At 44.7% G+C, this 16,129-nt stretch overlaps 1 protein-coding gene across 1 annotated transcript in view; it reads left to right on the forward strand.

Moving 5' to 3' along the window:
- Positions 1-15,836, forward strand: part of FAM163A (family with sequence similarity 163 member A) — a 104,371-nt gene extending 88,535 nt beyond the window's left edge. Inside the window, exons 2-5 of the mRNA XM_083621674.1 lie at positions 1,700-1,794; positions 3,632-3,654; positions 10,233-10,347; positions 14,233-15,836. Of these exons, the coding sequence (XP_083477800.1) occupies positions 10,255-10,347; positions 14,233-14,640 (501 nt within the window). The 5' untranslated portion in view covers positions 1,700-1,794; positions 3,632-3,654; positions 10,233-10,254 and the 3' untranslated portion in view covers positions 14,641-15,836. The remainder of the gene's footprint in view (positions 1-1,699; positions 1,795-3,631; positions 3,655-10,232; positions 10,348-14,232) is intronic.
- Positions 15,837-16,129: the final 293 nt, after the last annotated feature.

Genomic DNA, 16,129 nt, shown 5'->3' on the forward strand with positions numbered 1-16,129 from the left:
TCTGTTCCATAGGGAGATGAGGGGCCAGTTTGCTGTTTCTGTCATCTGGGCTGCTCAATCCGTTTCACGAGTCAATAAATAAACTGCAAGGGAAACTTTAATTGTGTCCGATAGGAAGGAAATCAGGCCCTTCAGTTTGCGAGTGTGACTCAACAAGAGGGAAGGATTGTTAATTAAATGTGACTACATCAGCTGGGGCCAACTTTTGCAGTACTAGGAAATAAATGAAGCTGACATGCACTGTGTGGGACTGTGTCAGTCAACCTAGAAATGTAAGCACTTTCTTTGCTTCCTTCACCCCTTCCATTAGCTTCAGCCCATTCCAATGTAGCTGAAATGTATGCCAAACAGGTCCCTAAAGTCACTGTCGCTTGATGTTTTCCTGCACAGACTCCAAGAGGATGGTGGCAGTCTTTCAGAAAGGGGGCGGGTGAGGTTTTCCTGCGAGAGAAGGGTTAGGATGAACTGCTCAGCTCTCACTCATTTCAGCAGAGCTCCTCCCAGTGGAGGTTGCGATCTAGATTTTCAATTAAAGTACTTCTAATTCTAACTGAGATTCTGGGGCACAGCCTCATTGAAATGAACATGAGCCATGCAAGATTACTGGAAAGATATATTTAAAAAAAAAAAAAAAACACCTCACAATGTAACATAACTAGGGTGGAATCTAGACACATATAAAAAAAACTGCTGTGAAAATACTTTTTTAAAAAACGTTTTGAAAAATATATTGAATTTGTCACAGCTCACCATCGCCATCTAGTGTCAGAATTGTATAATCCACACTTACAACGTTTTATTTGCAGCTGTATAGCTGAGTCCTAGGTTGGGGTGGTGGAGGTTGATGTTACAGAATTCAGGGGTCAGCAAACTTTTCCAGCAGGAGGCCAGTCCATTGTCCCTCAGACCTTGTGGGGTGCCAGACTAGTTTTTTTTTGGGGGGGTGAATGAATTCGTATGCCCCACAAATAAGCCAGAGATGCATTTTAAATAAAAGGACGCATTCTACTCATGTAAAAACATGCTGATTCCCGGACCATCTGCAGGTCGGATTTAGAAGGCGATTGGGCCGAATCCAGCCCCCAGGCCTTAGTTTGCCTACCCATGTTACAGATAGTAGACAGTAGGTAACTATTACACTCGTGTAGTGTCCTTTGTGCAACTTAACAAGTTTATCTGGGTTTGGTTTTTTTAATTATTTATGTTTATATTGCATTACAGATATTGATAGCTATATCAAATATAATACAAAACCACCTACAAATATATTACAATGATTGCTCAGTTGCCCAACTGTCAATCTGTGTAAGATGATGGCTTTAGTGATTCACATTTGCACCCACTGCAAAGAATGTACACGCTGGATTGTATGTTGCAAAATGGCCACCTTCATCTGCTGCATATAAAGGCAGCAGGCTACATGTGTGTAAAACTCCAGGCATGTTCAGTCCTGACCAAACCAAACAATGGAACAGAAAATCTGCCAAGTGGAATTGTTTTAGGATGCATATATTTCTTAACTATGTGCATTTAAAAAAAAATCAGGAAAAATACCAGTATTCTTAAAACGTTCACAAGGCAATATTTTTTGTCCAAAGTTGGGCTTGGAGAAAAGCAGCCATTTGGCAAACCTAATTTCTAGATTCTGCGGTAAATGAAATGATGAGTTTCTAATTGTGCTTTGCTTTCTCCTCTGTAGAAATGGACTGATCTCTGTGTGACGATGTGGAGCTTTTGACAGCAGCCTGCACCTCTCAGGACCATGTGACAGGTGCCATTTGAGATAGTTTCAGAGTAAGTATTTAGCTTGCCTGCCCTTTCTGTCATATCTTCATTTGGGAGCATAGCTGTCAAGCGTCCCTTATTTGGCGGGACACTCCCTTATCCCAGTGCCATGTTCCGCTGCTGTCCCTTATTGATGATGTCCCTTAAATTTCCCGGGTTTCAAAGGAAGCAGCTCCTCTTCCTCCCTCCCTGCTGGCCAAGGAGGAGGGAGGCTCCAACTGTGTTGCTTGGCTGCATTGCTCACCCAATAAGAAGTCTAAGAACGACTGGGGGGTGGAGCTTGCATGCCTTATGCTGATCAAATCGGCCGCGTTGCCTAGGGACTCGCCTTTGCTCAGCGCTTCCCAGTGGAGAGGTGACCGTGGTTTTCCTTGAGGCTTGAGGCTTCGTTTGGCTGCTGGCTGGGCTTTCTGCCTTTGGCTCGGAGGGGCTCAGAAGTTGAACATACCTGTGCTTGGAAAATCCCTTATTTTGGCTGCTGATCCCTTATTTTCGAGGCTGCTGGTCCCTTATTTTCAAATCTGTAAGTTGACAGCTATGTTTGGGAGCCCCCAGCAGTAAAAGAGTGCTAAGTCGAAATTCATTTCCAGACCAGAGTTATTTCCTCTGAGATCAGCAGGACCCCAAAGATTCAGCAGGAAAGCGGTTGTTGGGACATCTGAGGACTGTGGCGGCAGGAGGGTTGCACCTCAATGCCTCTTGCCCTGTAAGGCAGGGTCACCCATTTGGCACCCACAAAGGCCTTCACTGCTGTCCCTGATCAGGGCCCCCAGATTCTTGAGCTTTCATTTAAAATACCGTATTTTTCACTCCATAAGACGGATTTTTCCCCTCCTAAAAAGTAAGGGGAAATGTGTGTGCGTCTTTTGTTGCGAAAGCAGGCAGGAGTCTCTGCTCAGCACTCCCTTTCACGAGCCGCGTGCAGCGTGTGTGCGGCTCTTGGGGGCTTTTCCCTGAGGAGGGAGGGCATAAAATTTATTTATGTTTATATTGCATTACAGACATTGATAGCTGTATCAAATATAATACACAACCACCTACAAATATATTACAATGATTGCTCAGTTGCCCAACTGTCAATCTGTGTAAGATGATGGCTTTAGTGATTCACATCTCCCTCTCCCTCCTCAGGGAAAAGCCTGCAAGCGCCGCACACACACTCCACACGGCTCGTGAAAGGGAGTGCTGAGCAGAGCCTGGGATGCATATAGGCTCTGCTCAGCGCTTCCTTTAAAGAATTTTTTTTTCTTGCATTCCCCCTCTAAAAACTAGGTGTGTCTTATGGTCAGGTGCGCCTTATGGGGTAAAAAATACGGTAATAACAAGCATTCAGTCCCTTTAGAAAGAAAGTTATCAAGCAAAATGTGCAGGTATCCTTCTAAGCAATTTCTGCGAAATGAGTCAGCCTGCCAGTGTTTTTAGCCAATGAGTGAAGTCAGAGCTCCTCCAGCCCTATGAACTGCAGGCCTCTTGTTCCTTTCGGTGACTCCATCCAGTCTGCCTTGTTGCCTTCTGTTCTTGGAACTCTTTCTCAACATCAGTAGGATAGCACATCTGCGCTCTTCCTTCTCAAATGCTACCTTAACCAGCCATCCTTTCCTCTGTCTTCCATTTTTCCATGGCCGGCTTTTAGGCTACCAGTTCCTTCAGGCAGAACTTGTTCTTCTTTACCCCCATGTTACTCTGTCAAGTGCCATCTACGCACTGATGCCACAATACAAACAACAATTTGGTGAACATCTAGCTAGGTCCTGGAGGGTGGCGTAGCCGCTTCCCACTGCTGATAAGAGATCAGAGAATGAAAGAATGGGATTAATTTATCTATTGCCTCTGTTCTGTCTTGTAGGCCCAGCGCACCCTTCACTGAACGTAAGTACCCCATAACATTTCAAATCCTACTTCCTGTTGGGTTGTGTATTAGTTGTTGATTCCAACCGTGAGCTGCTCTGTGAGCTGTTGATGGGCAGAAAGGCGGGGAATTAATGTGCAGCCAAATAATTAAAATAAAAATAAAAAGATATTATAGAAGATTGGCTTCACGGAGGATAGGCCTACCGGTAGCTATATCATACCAAATCTGCATCCTATACTCAAAGTGAGCTCTTTGTCTGAGTCCTGGGTCCTTATGTAGCCAAGGCATCACCATCCATATACAAGAGAGAGGTATCAGCAAGCTTGGAAGAACACAAAGGTTTGCATAAGTCTTTGAGAAAAATCCCAAGAGGGTAATATAATAATAATAATCCTTTAAGGGACTGAACATGCTCCGTGGCCATGCTGGTTGTGTGTGAGTTTGGATCGGAATGGAGTATTCTGACATAAGGCATAGCTGGCTGAAATAATAATAATAATAATAATAATAATAATAATAATAATAATAATAATTTATTTATACCCCTCCCATCTGGCTGGGTTTCCCCAGCCACTCTGGGCGGCTTCCACAGAGACCAAAAATACACTAAGGTGTCACACATTAAAAACTTCCCTGAACAGGGCTGCCTTAAGATGTCTTCTGAATGTCAGGTAGTTGTTTATCTCTTTGACATCTGATGGGAGGGCGTTCCACAGGGCGGGTGCCACTACCGAGAAGGCCCTCTGCCTGGTTCCCTGTAGCTTTGCTTCTCGCAATGAGGGAACCGCCAGAAGGCCCTCGGCGCTGGACCTCCTTCAGGTATACTGAGCACACCACAACATTTTGTTGAAGGTCCCACTTCTAACCCCAGAGTGGCTGGGGCACCTGAGTCAGATGGGCAGCATATAAATATTAAAAATTGCTTTTTTTTTTTTTTTAAAAAAAGCTAAATAGAACCTTCTGGCCAAGTAGCCCAGTCCTCTACGTACCCCAAAACTGCAATGTTCTTTAAGTTCCATTCTACAGGTAGCTGCAGAATGAGTGTGTCCTCTTTTCAAGCAGAGGAAGCAACCCATAATCTCACTGAAAGCGGATTTCTTGTCCTCACCATCTGACTAAGAAGGACAAGAACACTGGATGTATGCTAATCCCTTTTACACACCCCAATCTCTTTGCCAATTGCCAACATTGTTTTAGGGGCAGCCAATGGGATGCCATCCAGGTGTTTTGGACTACAGCATCCATCATCCCTGACCATTGACCATTCTGATCGGGGCTGATGGGACTCCATTAGCCCACTGGCAAGAGCAAATGTCTCCTTATGACTGACACTGCCCCATTGGCAATGCAATCCATATCCATTTGCATATCTTCAAATTAAACACACTCCCTGCCATTTCTCACATGACACACCTTGGATACTCAGGTTCAAATACGGCATGGTCTTGGGACCCTTTGCCTCAATTGGCTTTGCCCCTCAAGACTGTCCAATCAGACTGCAGCCGGAAACTCGATGTTGTAGTGACAGCGACTCTGCTAATTTTCCTGTTGTTTCAGAGTATCCCTTTCACCCAGCTTCAGTTTAATCACCTCTTGTCTCAGGTAATCTGTCTCACCGCAGATAACAGACACTTCAGGTTTTGTCCCCAAGAGGCCACATTGTTCAGTTTTCATGCAATCTCACTTCACTGTTTTAGGCTGGCAGAACCAGCCCTCCTTGCGAATGATGCTGAGGAGATGATGATGAATGATCCGGAGGGCAGGTAGGAATGTGATCTCCCTCATCCACCTCTAACGGGTCCGGCCAGCCACCTGCCTGCCTTGACTGACTGGCTCATAGCCAGCCAACACGGCCACAGTCTAGGGCGTGTCATTTGAGGGGCTGAGCCTTAATCTTTGCAAATTTCTTCAGTCTTAAAAATATGCTCTGGGGCGTGAGGAATGCAAATCTGCTGTTGATTCTTTGTGTGACTGGACAACGTTTAGCTCAGTAGGTTTAGGTTTGATGAAGAAGCACACGAAAAAACTTTTGGGAAACCCAAGAATGTTAATTTTACCTTCTGATAATGCCATGCTAAATGAGAATATGAATCTATAAGTGCAATCACATTTATGCAATTTTACACAAGTTGCTACTTACCAAGCAAAACCAAATTACGTTAATTTAACCAAAATATCTTTTGAATTCTCAAGTCATGTTACAACTTTCTGGCACTCCTCATTTTTGGAAGTTGGAAGTTGAAATGTTCAACATACCCCACCGCACTCCTCCCTACTAATGCCCTCTTCCTCCTGCGTTCCTCCTGGTGCACCTGAAAAGGTAACAGAGGTATGGATGCCTCATTCCTCTCTCTGAGGAAGTTATCCTCTGATGATTCTTCCTCAAAGTGAGGCACTGAAGGCAAAGTCACCTGGAGAGCAGCTGGGCTGCTGCCAATTTGGTGCAATGGCAGGAAATTGCTTTATAAAATAATCTTAAATATTTCAAGTTACTTATGAACGATAAGCAGTTTATCCCCGCTTCTGATGTGTGGCATGAAGGCTCATAGTTCAAAACTGGATGAGGCAATTAGGTAAAGGTAAAGGGACCCCTGACCATTAGGTCCCGTCGTGGCCGACTCTGGGGTTGCGGCGCTCATCTCGCTTTACTGGCCAAGGGAGCCGGCGTACAGCTTCCGGGTCATGTGGCCAGCATGACTAAGCCGCTTCTGGTGAACCAGAGCAGCGCACGGAAACGCCGTTTACCTTCCCGCTGGAGTGCTACCTATTTATCTACTTGCACTTTGATGTGCTTTCAAACTGCTAGGTTGGCAGGAACTGGGACCGAGCAACGGGAGCTCACCCCATCGTGGGGATTCAAACCACCGACCTTCTGATCAGCAAGTCCTAGTTTCTGTGGTTTAACCCACAGCGCCACCCGCATGCCCTTCCCTTAAAAAAAAAAAAAGGTCAAAAATGTGTGCTCTGTGATGTTCTCCTCACAAGAAATTACTCTTTATTGGAAAAAGCCATATGCCTGCTGTTTTCCAATGGAAGGGCAATGTTTGAGATCTCTAGATGCAACCTAACATTGAGAACAACCCCTGACATAGTCTGTCAAAAGCCACATTCTACCAAGGCAGTAGTATAAAATCTCTATTAGTTTTGGAGACGCTTTATCTTGCCATTTCAAGACGCTCTGGATTTGTCCCTGGAGTATCTAGAAGATAAGGGACTGACCATTCCAGGAAGCAAGCCCCAGATCCAGAGCTCTTGCAGAGGAAAATCAAATACTGCGAGATGTTTAGTTTGTTTTGTAACAGATTGATTGAGGAATCAATACAAACTTTCATTTGCTTTGGCTTTTAATGAAACTGATGTGCTGTGCCTCAGCTGTTCTTTTAATTAGGAATAAAGGCATTACACAACCCGCAACTCAATGGAATAAGAGACTAGCTGCTAGAATGGGGGTGTTTGAATCTGATCCTCAACGTCGTGAGAGCTAAAAGTCATCTTTAATGTTTCCTTTTAAATTCCCAATTCCAGCAGCACCCCAGAACCGCTACCACACTAGACAGACTAACAGTATCTTTAACTCTTGATCCCACAGATTAAATGTGGCTCTCGCTGGTTAAAACTTGATTCATCAGTGAAGCTTCAATAGATTAATCAACTGACTTAACTGGTTCAGCCCACTGCCTTTCTAAAATCTTATTTAAATGTAATTTTAAAAAGCCATTTTTAAAATAAGTAACAACATAAGACAATAACAGTAGAGAACAGCAACAATACTTGGAGGCATCGGGGCAGGAGTGGGAAGATTTCATGCTTGTCTGATCTTTTGTTGTTGTTTAGTCGTTTAGTCGTGTCCGACTCTTCGTGACCCCATGGACCAGAGCACACCAGGCACTCCTGTCTTCCACTGCCTCCTGCAGTTTGGTCAAACTCATGCTGGTAGCTTCAAGAACACTATCCAACCACCTCGTCCTCTGTTGTCCCCTTCTCCTTGTGCCCTCCATCTTTCCCAACATCAGGGTCTTTTCCAGGGAGTCTTCCCTTCTCATGAGGTGGCCAAAGTATTGGAGTCTCAGCTTCAGGATCTGTCCTTCCAGTGAGCACTCAGGGCTGATTTCCTTAAGAATGGATAGGTTTGATCTTCTTGCAGTCCATGGGACTCTCAAGAGTCTCCTCCAGCACAATAATTCAAAAGCATCAATTCTTTGACGATCAGCCTTCTTTATGGTCCAGCTCTCACTTCCATACATCACTACTGGGAAAACCATAGCTTTAACTATACGGACCTTTGTTGGCAAGGTGATGTCTCTGCTTTTTAGGATGCTGTCTAGGTTTGTCATTGCTTTTCTCCCAAGAAGCAGGCGTCTTTTAATTTTGTGACTCCTGTCACCATCTGCAGTGATCATGGAGCCCAAGAAAGTAAAATCTCTCACTGCCTCCATTTCTTCCCCCTCTATTTGCCAGGAGGTGATGGGACCAGTGGCCATGATCTTCGTTTTTTTGATGTTGAGCTTCAGACCATATTTTGCGCTCTCCTCTTTCACCCTCATTAAAAGGTTCTTTAATTCCTCCTTACTTTCTGCCATCAATGTTGTGTCATCTGCATATCTGAGGTTGCTGATATTTCTTCCGACAATCTTAATTCCGGCTAGGGATTCATCCAGCCCAGCCTTTCGCATGATGAATTCTGCATATAAGTTAAATAAGCAGGGAGACAATATTCAGCCTGATCTACTTTGGCTTTTTTACTAGCACCCCAAGGCCAACGGAGGAGGAGTAAAGGAGTAAAGGAGACGCAGGGTACTTCCATAATGTTTCTGTTTTCGAGTGGGATGCAGTCACATGTCTGCAAAATTTGGTTGCACAGCTGTAGTTGACCGGGATGTCTTGCACAACAGATCCACATCCCCCGAGGGAAAGTGATGGGGAAATGCACAGGGAAGTCTGGGTGGACACTGGAAGCAACATCATTTAACCTGCCCACAAACAGATCAGAATGAATGCTCATTAAATAGTCAATGTCATCTAATTCCCTGCAGACAAGATAGTGAAATAGCACCAAGCACACAGTCTGAGCTTGTAGTGAGCAAGCTCAGGCATGTCCTACCTCGGTGAGTTCACTTAGTGAAAAAGAACGGACCAAATTCCTAACGGTAAAGCGAACTATTGCAGTCAAATAAAAAAATTGTATCGAAAACGTACAATCTACTCCTTGAGCGGGAATTGAAAGATGAAGTAATAAAAGAAATAAGGATAAAGGGGTCACAAGATCTGGGCAAGACAATACATTTAGATAGGTGGGAAAAATTATGGAGTGTCGACATAAATTTCACAGCTTGTTATTTGATAAGAGAAAATATAATGAAAATGTGTTATTGTTGGTACCTCATCCCAGTCAAATTGGCAAAGATCTATTAAAAATATTCAAACCTTTGTTGGAGATGTAAAACGGAGGTGGAAACAATGCACCATATGTGGTGGGGGTGTAAGGTGATTAAACAATTTTGGACCAAGATACATGAAGAGTTGAAAAGAATATTTAAAAGCACAATTCTCAAAAAACCAGAAGCATATCTGATAGGCTTGATAACCAACGATATCCCCAAAGATAAAAAGAATATATACCTCTACGTGACAGCAGCGGCTAGATTACTAGTGGCAAAAAAAAAATGGAAAACAGAAAAAAATACCAGAATTATTAGAATGGAGAATTAAGATCAGTGAATTTATGGAGATGGCAAAATTAATGGCATCAATTAGGGGCTGCCCCAAGCAAAAAATTAAGAGAGAGTGGGAGTGTGTAGAGATATATATGAAAAAAGATGGACATGGAAATTAAGTTTAACATAAACGTAAAAGGAAAGACTCGCAAGGATACGAGGTGATATTATAAAGGATATGACTATTAGGTATAAATAACTGCTAACACAACAAGAAACAATAATACAAATGCCAGTAAGATCTCACATGGGTGAGGGGAAGTCGGGGGGGGGGAAGCAGAGGGTGGTACTTGGAAAATTATTGAGAATGTGATATAAAAGCAAAATGATTGTGTTTGTAATTTGAATTACTTTGAATGATTGTGGTCCCCCACCCGCCCAGTTTTTACTTCTTTTTCTGTCACAAAAACTTTAAATAAAATTTATTTTTTAAAAAAAAAAGAACGAACCAAGGAGGAAACATAACTTCCTTCCAGGTGAGGAATGTGAGCTAGCTGAGTCTAGGAATACAGTTCTATGATCTTAACCCCTTCATGCATTAAGTAGCACTAACCTTTCTAGTTATATGTGACTGCAATTTCCCACAATTCAGAGGCATATGGTCTCCAATAGGGGAGGCAGAACACAGCCAGCATGACAAGTAACCTCTGAGGATGTCTCTGAGCTCATTTTGAAGTGAAGAATCTACTCCTGGTTACCCTAAGCTTTCTTTATTTCAGCAGTCTTGGAGGGGAAAGCCACTTTCTTATTGTTGCTGAAGAATTTTAGATCTACGGCAAACCACCCAGAGATCTACTAGTTGTGCACCTCAATCTTACCTTCTGGCTCCCCTTGCTATAGGGATTCTGAATTTTTACTAGTTATCTTTGTTGCTCTTCTAGAGTTTGATGGAGAATCGGTCGGATGACAGCAGGAACTGTTGTAATCACTGGAGGAATACTAGCGACAGTGATCTTACTGTGTATCATTGCTGTTCTGTGCTATTGTAGGCTACAGGTAAGAATCTATGCTTTTATGGGTTGTTTTGCTTCTGTGTCCAAAGAAAGCTTCCCATTTTAAACAGCTCTATTGCAGTATTTCAAATCTATTAGTTCAGGTTGCAATCCTGTGAGTAAACGCCACTGAAAATAGCCGTACTTGTTTCCGAGTCAACACACATAGGATTGTTCTGTTAGCAATTTTTGCAGGAGCCCTGTAAAGTAGGTCAGTATTATCCCCATATTACGGGTGGCGCTGTGGGTAAAACCTCAGTGCCTAGGACTTGCTGATCGTAAGGTCGGCGGTTCGAATCCCCGTGGCGGGGTGAGCTCCCGTCGTTCGGTCCCAGTTCCTGCCCACCTAGCAGTCCGAAAGCACCCTTAAAGTGCAAGCAGATAAACTATTGTTCAGTCGTTTAGTCGTGTCCGACTCTTCGTGACCCCATGGACCAGAGCACGCCAGGCACTTCTGTCCTCCACTGCCTCCCGCAGTTTGATCAAACTTATGCTGGTAGCTTCAAGAACACCATCCAACCATCTCATCCTCAGTAGATAAATAGGTACTGCTTTATAGCGGGAAGGTAAACGGCATTTCCGTGTGCGGCACTGGTGCTGGCTTGCCAGATGCAGCTTGTCACGCTGGCCACGTGACCCGAAAGTGTCTCCGGACAGCGCTGGCTCCCGGCCTCTTGAGCGAGATGAGCGCACATCCCTAGAGTCGGTCACGACTGGCCCGTAAGGGCAGGGGTACCTTTACCTTTACCTTTAAGGTTCAGAGAAAGCATCTTGGTCAAAGGGCACGTGGGTGAGATGACAGTTGAATAAGGGCCTTCCCAGGTCGCAATTCACACTCTCAGCCACCATCAGGGCTGGTCAGACAATTTCTCTGCACGGAGACAGAATTCTGCTAAGTCCAAAGAACCTCATTCCAGTTATGGATGGGGTGGAATGCAGAAGTGGGAGGGGCAAAAACCAGGTGAAAGAATTAAGTAATGTAACACAATATGAAGTGAATAAGAAAGAAAAAATTCCTCCAGTGGAACAACTTAAAGCAAACCAAAATAAATTAGAATAAGAACAAATATTTTATGGTACTTATCTCTGGTAGATAGCTATCTGTCTCTATTTTTGCTTTGTGTATTTGAAATATACTCGGAGTCTAGTGTGGATTTCATGCTCAATATTCAGCTCATAGTAGTGAGGAGGAATGGAAGTTCCCCCAAAATGTCTGCTTTATATACATTATTTTCACAATGGGCCCCACGTGATTGGCTATTTCCAGGATTCTCCTGTAGGCCAATCAGGTTGCAGATTCACTTCCACCTGGAGTTGGATTGGGTGGCTCCTGCAGACCAATCAGACTGCTGCATTCTGGATCCTATTGTTCTAGGACCAATTAGACTGCTGCATTCTGAATCCTATTGTTCTAGGACCAATCAGACTGCTGCAATTTGGATCCTATTCAACTTAGTTCATAACAGTATTTTTTTTCATTACAAGAAAACATTGTTGACAGTGCAGGTCTTTGCAAGACTGTAATCTTAATAATAATACACAACACTACCAAACTACGCAATAATAATAATACACCACACTACCAAACTACACAATAAACTACTGCTTCATTCAGTTCAGAATGTTTCTCCAAATCTCTTTGCAGAAGTCAAAAGGCGTTATATATTAATTGGCATCTTCCGTATACATGCATAATTAACATATAGAACATTTAGACCTATAAACGTTGCCATTGGTTTTCGTGCATAAACTTATGCAGAGGACTTTTCGCCTCTCCCATTCGGAATGGAAGGAACCTCGGCATGCCATTTCGTCCTGCATGGTGAATCTTTGCCCTCAAACGCAGAAACGCCACATGTGCAACGCATATTTCCTTCCTTCCTTCCTTCCTTCCTTCCTTCCTTCCTTCCTTCCTTCCCTCCCTCCCACAAACTCACGTTCACAGACCCCTCTCAAAACCTCTTCTGGCAGTATTCTAGACCCACAGAGCTCACAGCCTGCAGTTGTCTGAAGCCTCTGTGCATTGATCTCTCCTACTGCCCTCTCCACCAAACTCTGAGCCCCCAGCGGCATCTCAGTGGCGGGAGAACAAAGGGAAGGTGCCTGGCAACTGGCCAAACTTCTGTGCCCAAGAAGGGGCTTTAATTTCCCATGCCTGGTGTTATAAGAAAAACACCTCTTAATTCCCTTATGGGGTACCCAAGAGCCCGTATAGAGTCCTTATGTAGGTTCTCTATCGGTAGGAGAAAATAACAGAGGCCAACCAGAGAATATTGAGAAGCAAAGTAGCTAGTAAGCCTGATCTTAGCTGGGACACAGGTGGCGCTGTGGGTTAAACCACAGAGCCTAGGACTTGCCGATCAGAAGGTCGGCGGTTCGAATCCCCGCAACGGGGTGAGCTCCCGTTGCTCAGTCCCTGCTCCTGCCAACCTAGCAGTTCGAAAGCACATCAAGTGCAAGTAGATAAATAGGTACCGCTCCGGCAGGAAGGTAAACAGCGTTTCCAGGCACTGCTCTGGTTTGCCAGAAGCGGCTTAGTCATGCTGGCCACATGACCCGGAAGCTGTACACCGGCTCCCTTGGCCAATAAAGCGAGATGAGCGCCGCAACCCCAGAGTCGGCCATGACTGGACCTAATGGTCAGGGGTCCCTTTAGGCCTGATCTTTATCAAACTGTTGCAACAGGGTCCCCACTCCCCACATGCAGGAGGAAGGAGGAACCCAGAACCTTGGAGTCCAAGATCTTATATAGACTTTTGAAATTGCCCATCCTGGAGCCCAAGACCCCCCCCCCCGAAACATCATACATACATCACAGAAGAAGGCGGTCAACAGCAGAGGAGGCGGTCTACAGCAGAAATCCTGTTTGCCAGGGTACCTGATAATGGTCACTGGTTGCATTACCTGGGCATCCTGGCCATTCTTTTGTGATGGTAAATACTCAGTTCCTGAATCCAGGTCACAGGCTCACCCTATTCATACACAGATACACCCTTAAGACAGGATTTGTGAGCAAAGAGACAATGGGGAGGTTTCCCCATTTCCTCAGAGAAACATTTGAGAAACAATTTGGGAGAGTCAAAATGGTTTCAGGGCTATTTTCCTGTACTGTTTCAGACATGTGGTTTATATATTTACGTATGTGTTTGCCTGGTACATTTGTGAACATTTATTTTATATCTTAGACCTTCTAATTCTCATAACACCTGGCATCATAGGATGCCCGGGGAGAGGGTTTGCCCAAAACAACCTCATGGGCTCAATAGAGAGACTATGGTGGCTGCCACTATACTAAAGGTAAAGGGACCCCTGACCATTAGGTCCATTTGTGGACAACTCTGGGGTTGCGGCGCTCATCTCGCTTTATTGGCCGAGGGAACCAGCTTCCGGGTCATGTGGCCAGCATGACTAAGCCGCTTCTGGCGAACCAGAGCAGCACACGGAAACGCCGTTTACCATCCCGCCGGAGCGGTACCTATTTATCTACTTGCACTTTGACTTGGCTCTGCTCAATGACCCACCCTTGCATCGTGGTGTTCACCTCCTGTTGTCGGATATATCTGTTTTTTATGTCCCTGTGTTTTTATGTTTGTACATATTTTATGGGCTAATAGCCGTAAATAAATAAATTGAAATTGAGGACTTTGACGTGCTTTCGAACTGCTAGGTTGGCAGGAGCAGGGACCAAGCAACGGGAGCTCACCCCGTCGCGGGGATTCGAACCACCGACCTTCTGATCGGCAAGCCCAAGCGGCACAGTGGTTTAACCCACAGCGCCACCTGCGTCCCTCTTGCCACTCTACTAAAGACATGCTAAGCATTACATTTTTTAATGCCCTTTTGTTTTTGCGTGTGCCACCTAACCCCATTTCTTTCCCTCCTGCTTTAGTATTATTGCTGCAAGAAGGATGACACTGATGAAGAGGAAGAGGAGGAAGAGGAGGAGGAGCAGGAGGAGACCGACCTTCCTTCACACTCGCACTATGCCATGTGCAACGCTTGCAACTCTCGCATCATGGACGGACAGGGCAACTCCTCTTTCCCGCCCCATGAGATTAACAAGCCAGGCAATCGGAACCATTGCCCGACCTGCTCCCCGTACGGCTCCCCCTTTTACATACGGACCGCTGACCTGGTGCGTAACGGGGGCGAGAGGATCACCTACATGCCTACATGCTGCAAAGAAATGGGGCTGCCCCTCAAAATGGCTGGCCTCCAGAGTTTCCCGGTGACCCATCACCACTGCATCATCCACGAGACCTTTCCCAACTCGAGGGCTTTCAGTACAGAAGTCTGATCACAATCGGTTACGGCCGCAGGGTGCTTTGGTTTGATCCCCTTGGGGCAGTGGGGATTGCTAGGGAAACCTTTCAACAAAAACGGAACGTGCATCCAAGACCCGACATTGTTCCTGATCGTCGCAGCAAGGCTCTTCTAATAAGAGGGAAAGTGGTGACATTGCGCCCAAGACATTGAACTTGGCGGTTTCTGAACCTGCAAACAGTGTTGGGTCCACTGAAGGGTCTTGTCTAAGGAGGGCTATGTACAGTACAAACTAACTTGTATTTAAACACTCTTGCAGGTCCACCCTGACCCCCACAAACATATTTGGTGTCTACCTGTAGAAAACCCTATTTGTCTGTCTCTCTCTCTCTCTCCAAAGCAATAGCCACTGGTCTCCCTTGACAGGTAATATGAGTGCATAATAAGTCAGCCAACACACCATTTATTGTACACTGTCCTATCCAGTAATGATGGTGGCATTAGTGAGAAGGATGGCAAAATCCTTGCTAAACTCACTTCCAGTGCTCCTGTTCATTGGAAGCGGAGAGGAGAAAAACAAATAAATGGAATTAATATCCTTGTAATATAATAGTTACAAACGGAATGCTATTCTCTGTACTAGAATGTAAAAATAGGTGAACCATTCTCTGCTTATTACACAAACACACACACACACACACACAAGCACGTAATATGCAAAAGATAAAGGAAAGGAACTGGGAGATTGGGAAGTGGTGAAATTACTAGCATTCTGCATTTGGGTGGCTTTTCTACTGCAAAAAAAAAGACTCTGTTCTCTCAATTTCCTTAACTCTCACAGGCTTTCATAGAAATGATGACTTCTGACATCCACAAACTGCACCACTGAGGAGTTAGTGGCCTCTCGCCCACCTCCCTTTCCCTAGTATTCAAAGCCCATGTTTAGGGCAGCCTCCTGATACACCTTTGATGAAACCGCAAAATATAATATTTTTTTATAAGTAAGTCCTGATATGGAATGTGGAGGATGACTACAAACCATGTTTCACAAGGCTAAGAAGGGCCACGGGTGAAGTGAGTGTTGAAAGCTAAGGCAAAGCTTGAGAGTTTCATGAAATTTGCAAGACAATATCATGCGCCTCTTTAAAAAGGACTCTGGATCTGCGGAAGGATTTGTACTGGGTTGTGTTATGGATTTGTTTCTCTTACAATGTTTGCAATTTCACCCTTTGTTATTTGTCAAGTGTTGTTTCTGTATTCGAATTACTAAGGGCTCCATCCACCCGGGAGGGTCTCTCAGGGTCCTCCGTCACCAGCTTGGCATGGAAGGTGTCTCAATTTGCCAGTTTTTCTATCTGTTTGGACCCCGCCCAGCTGAAGAAACACAATGATCCACTGCCCTTCAGCACATAAATGTTGGCTCTCATCATTTATAGCACATTGAAAGCACAAGGTTTTGCCTAAAGGATCCTGGGAACTGTAGCTTACCCCTCACAGAGCCACACCCCCCAGCACCCTGAACA

The sequence above is a fragment of the Podarcis filfolensis genome (genome assembly GCF_964270895.1).
Source record: "Podarcis filfolensis genome assembly, chromosome: 6".
NCBI lineage: Eukaryota > Metazoa > Chordata > Lepidosauria > Squamata > Lacertidae > Podarcis > Podarcis filfolensis.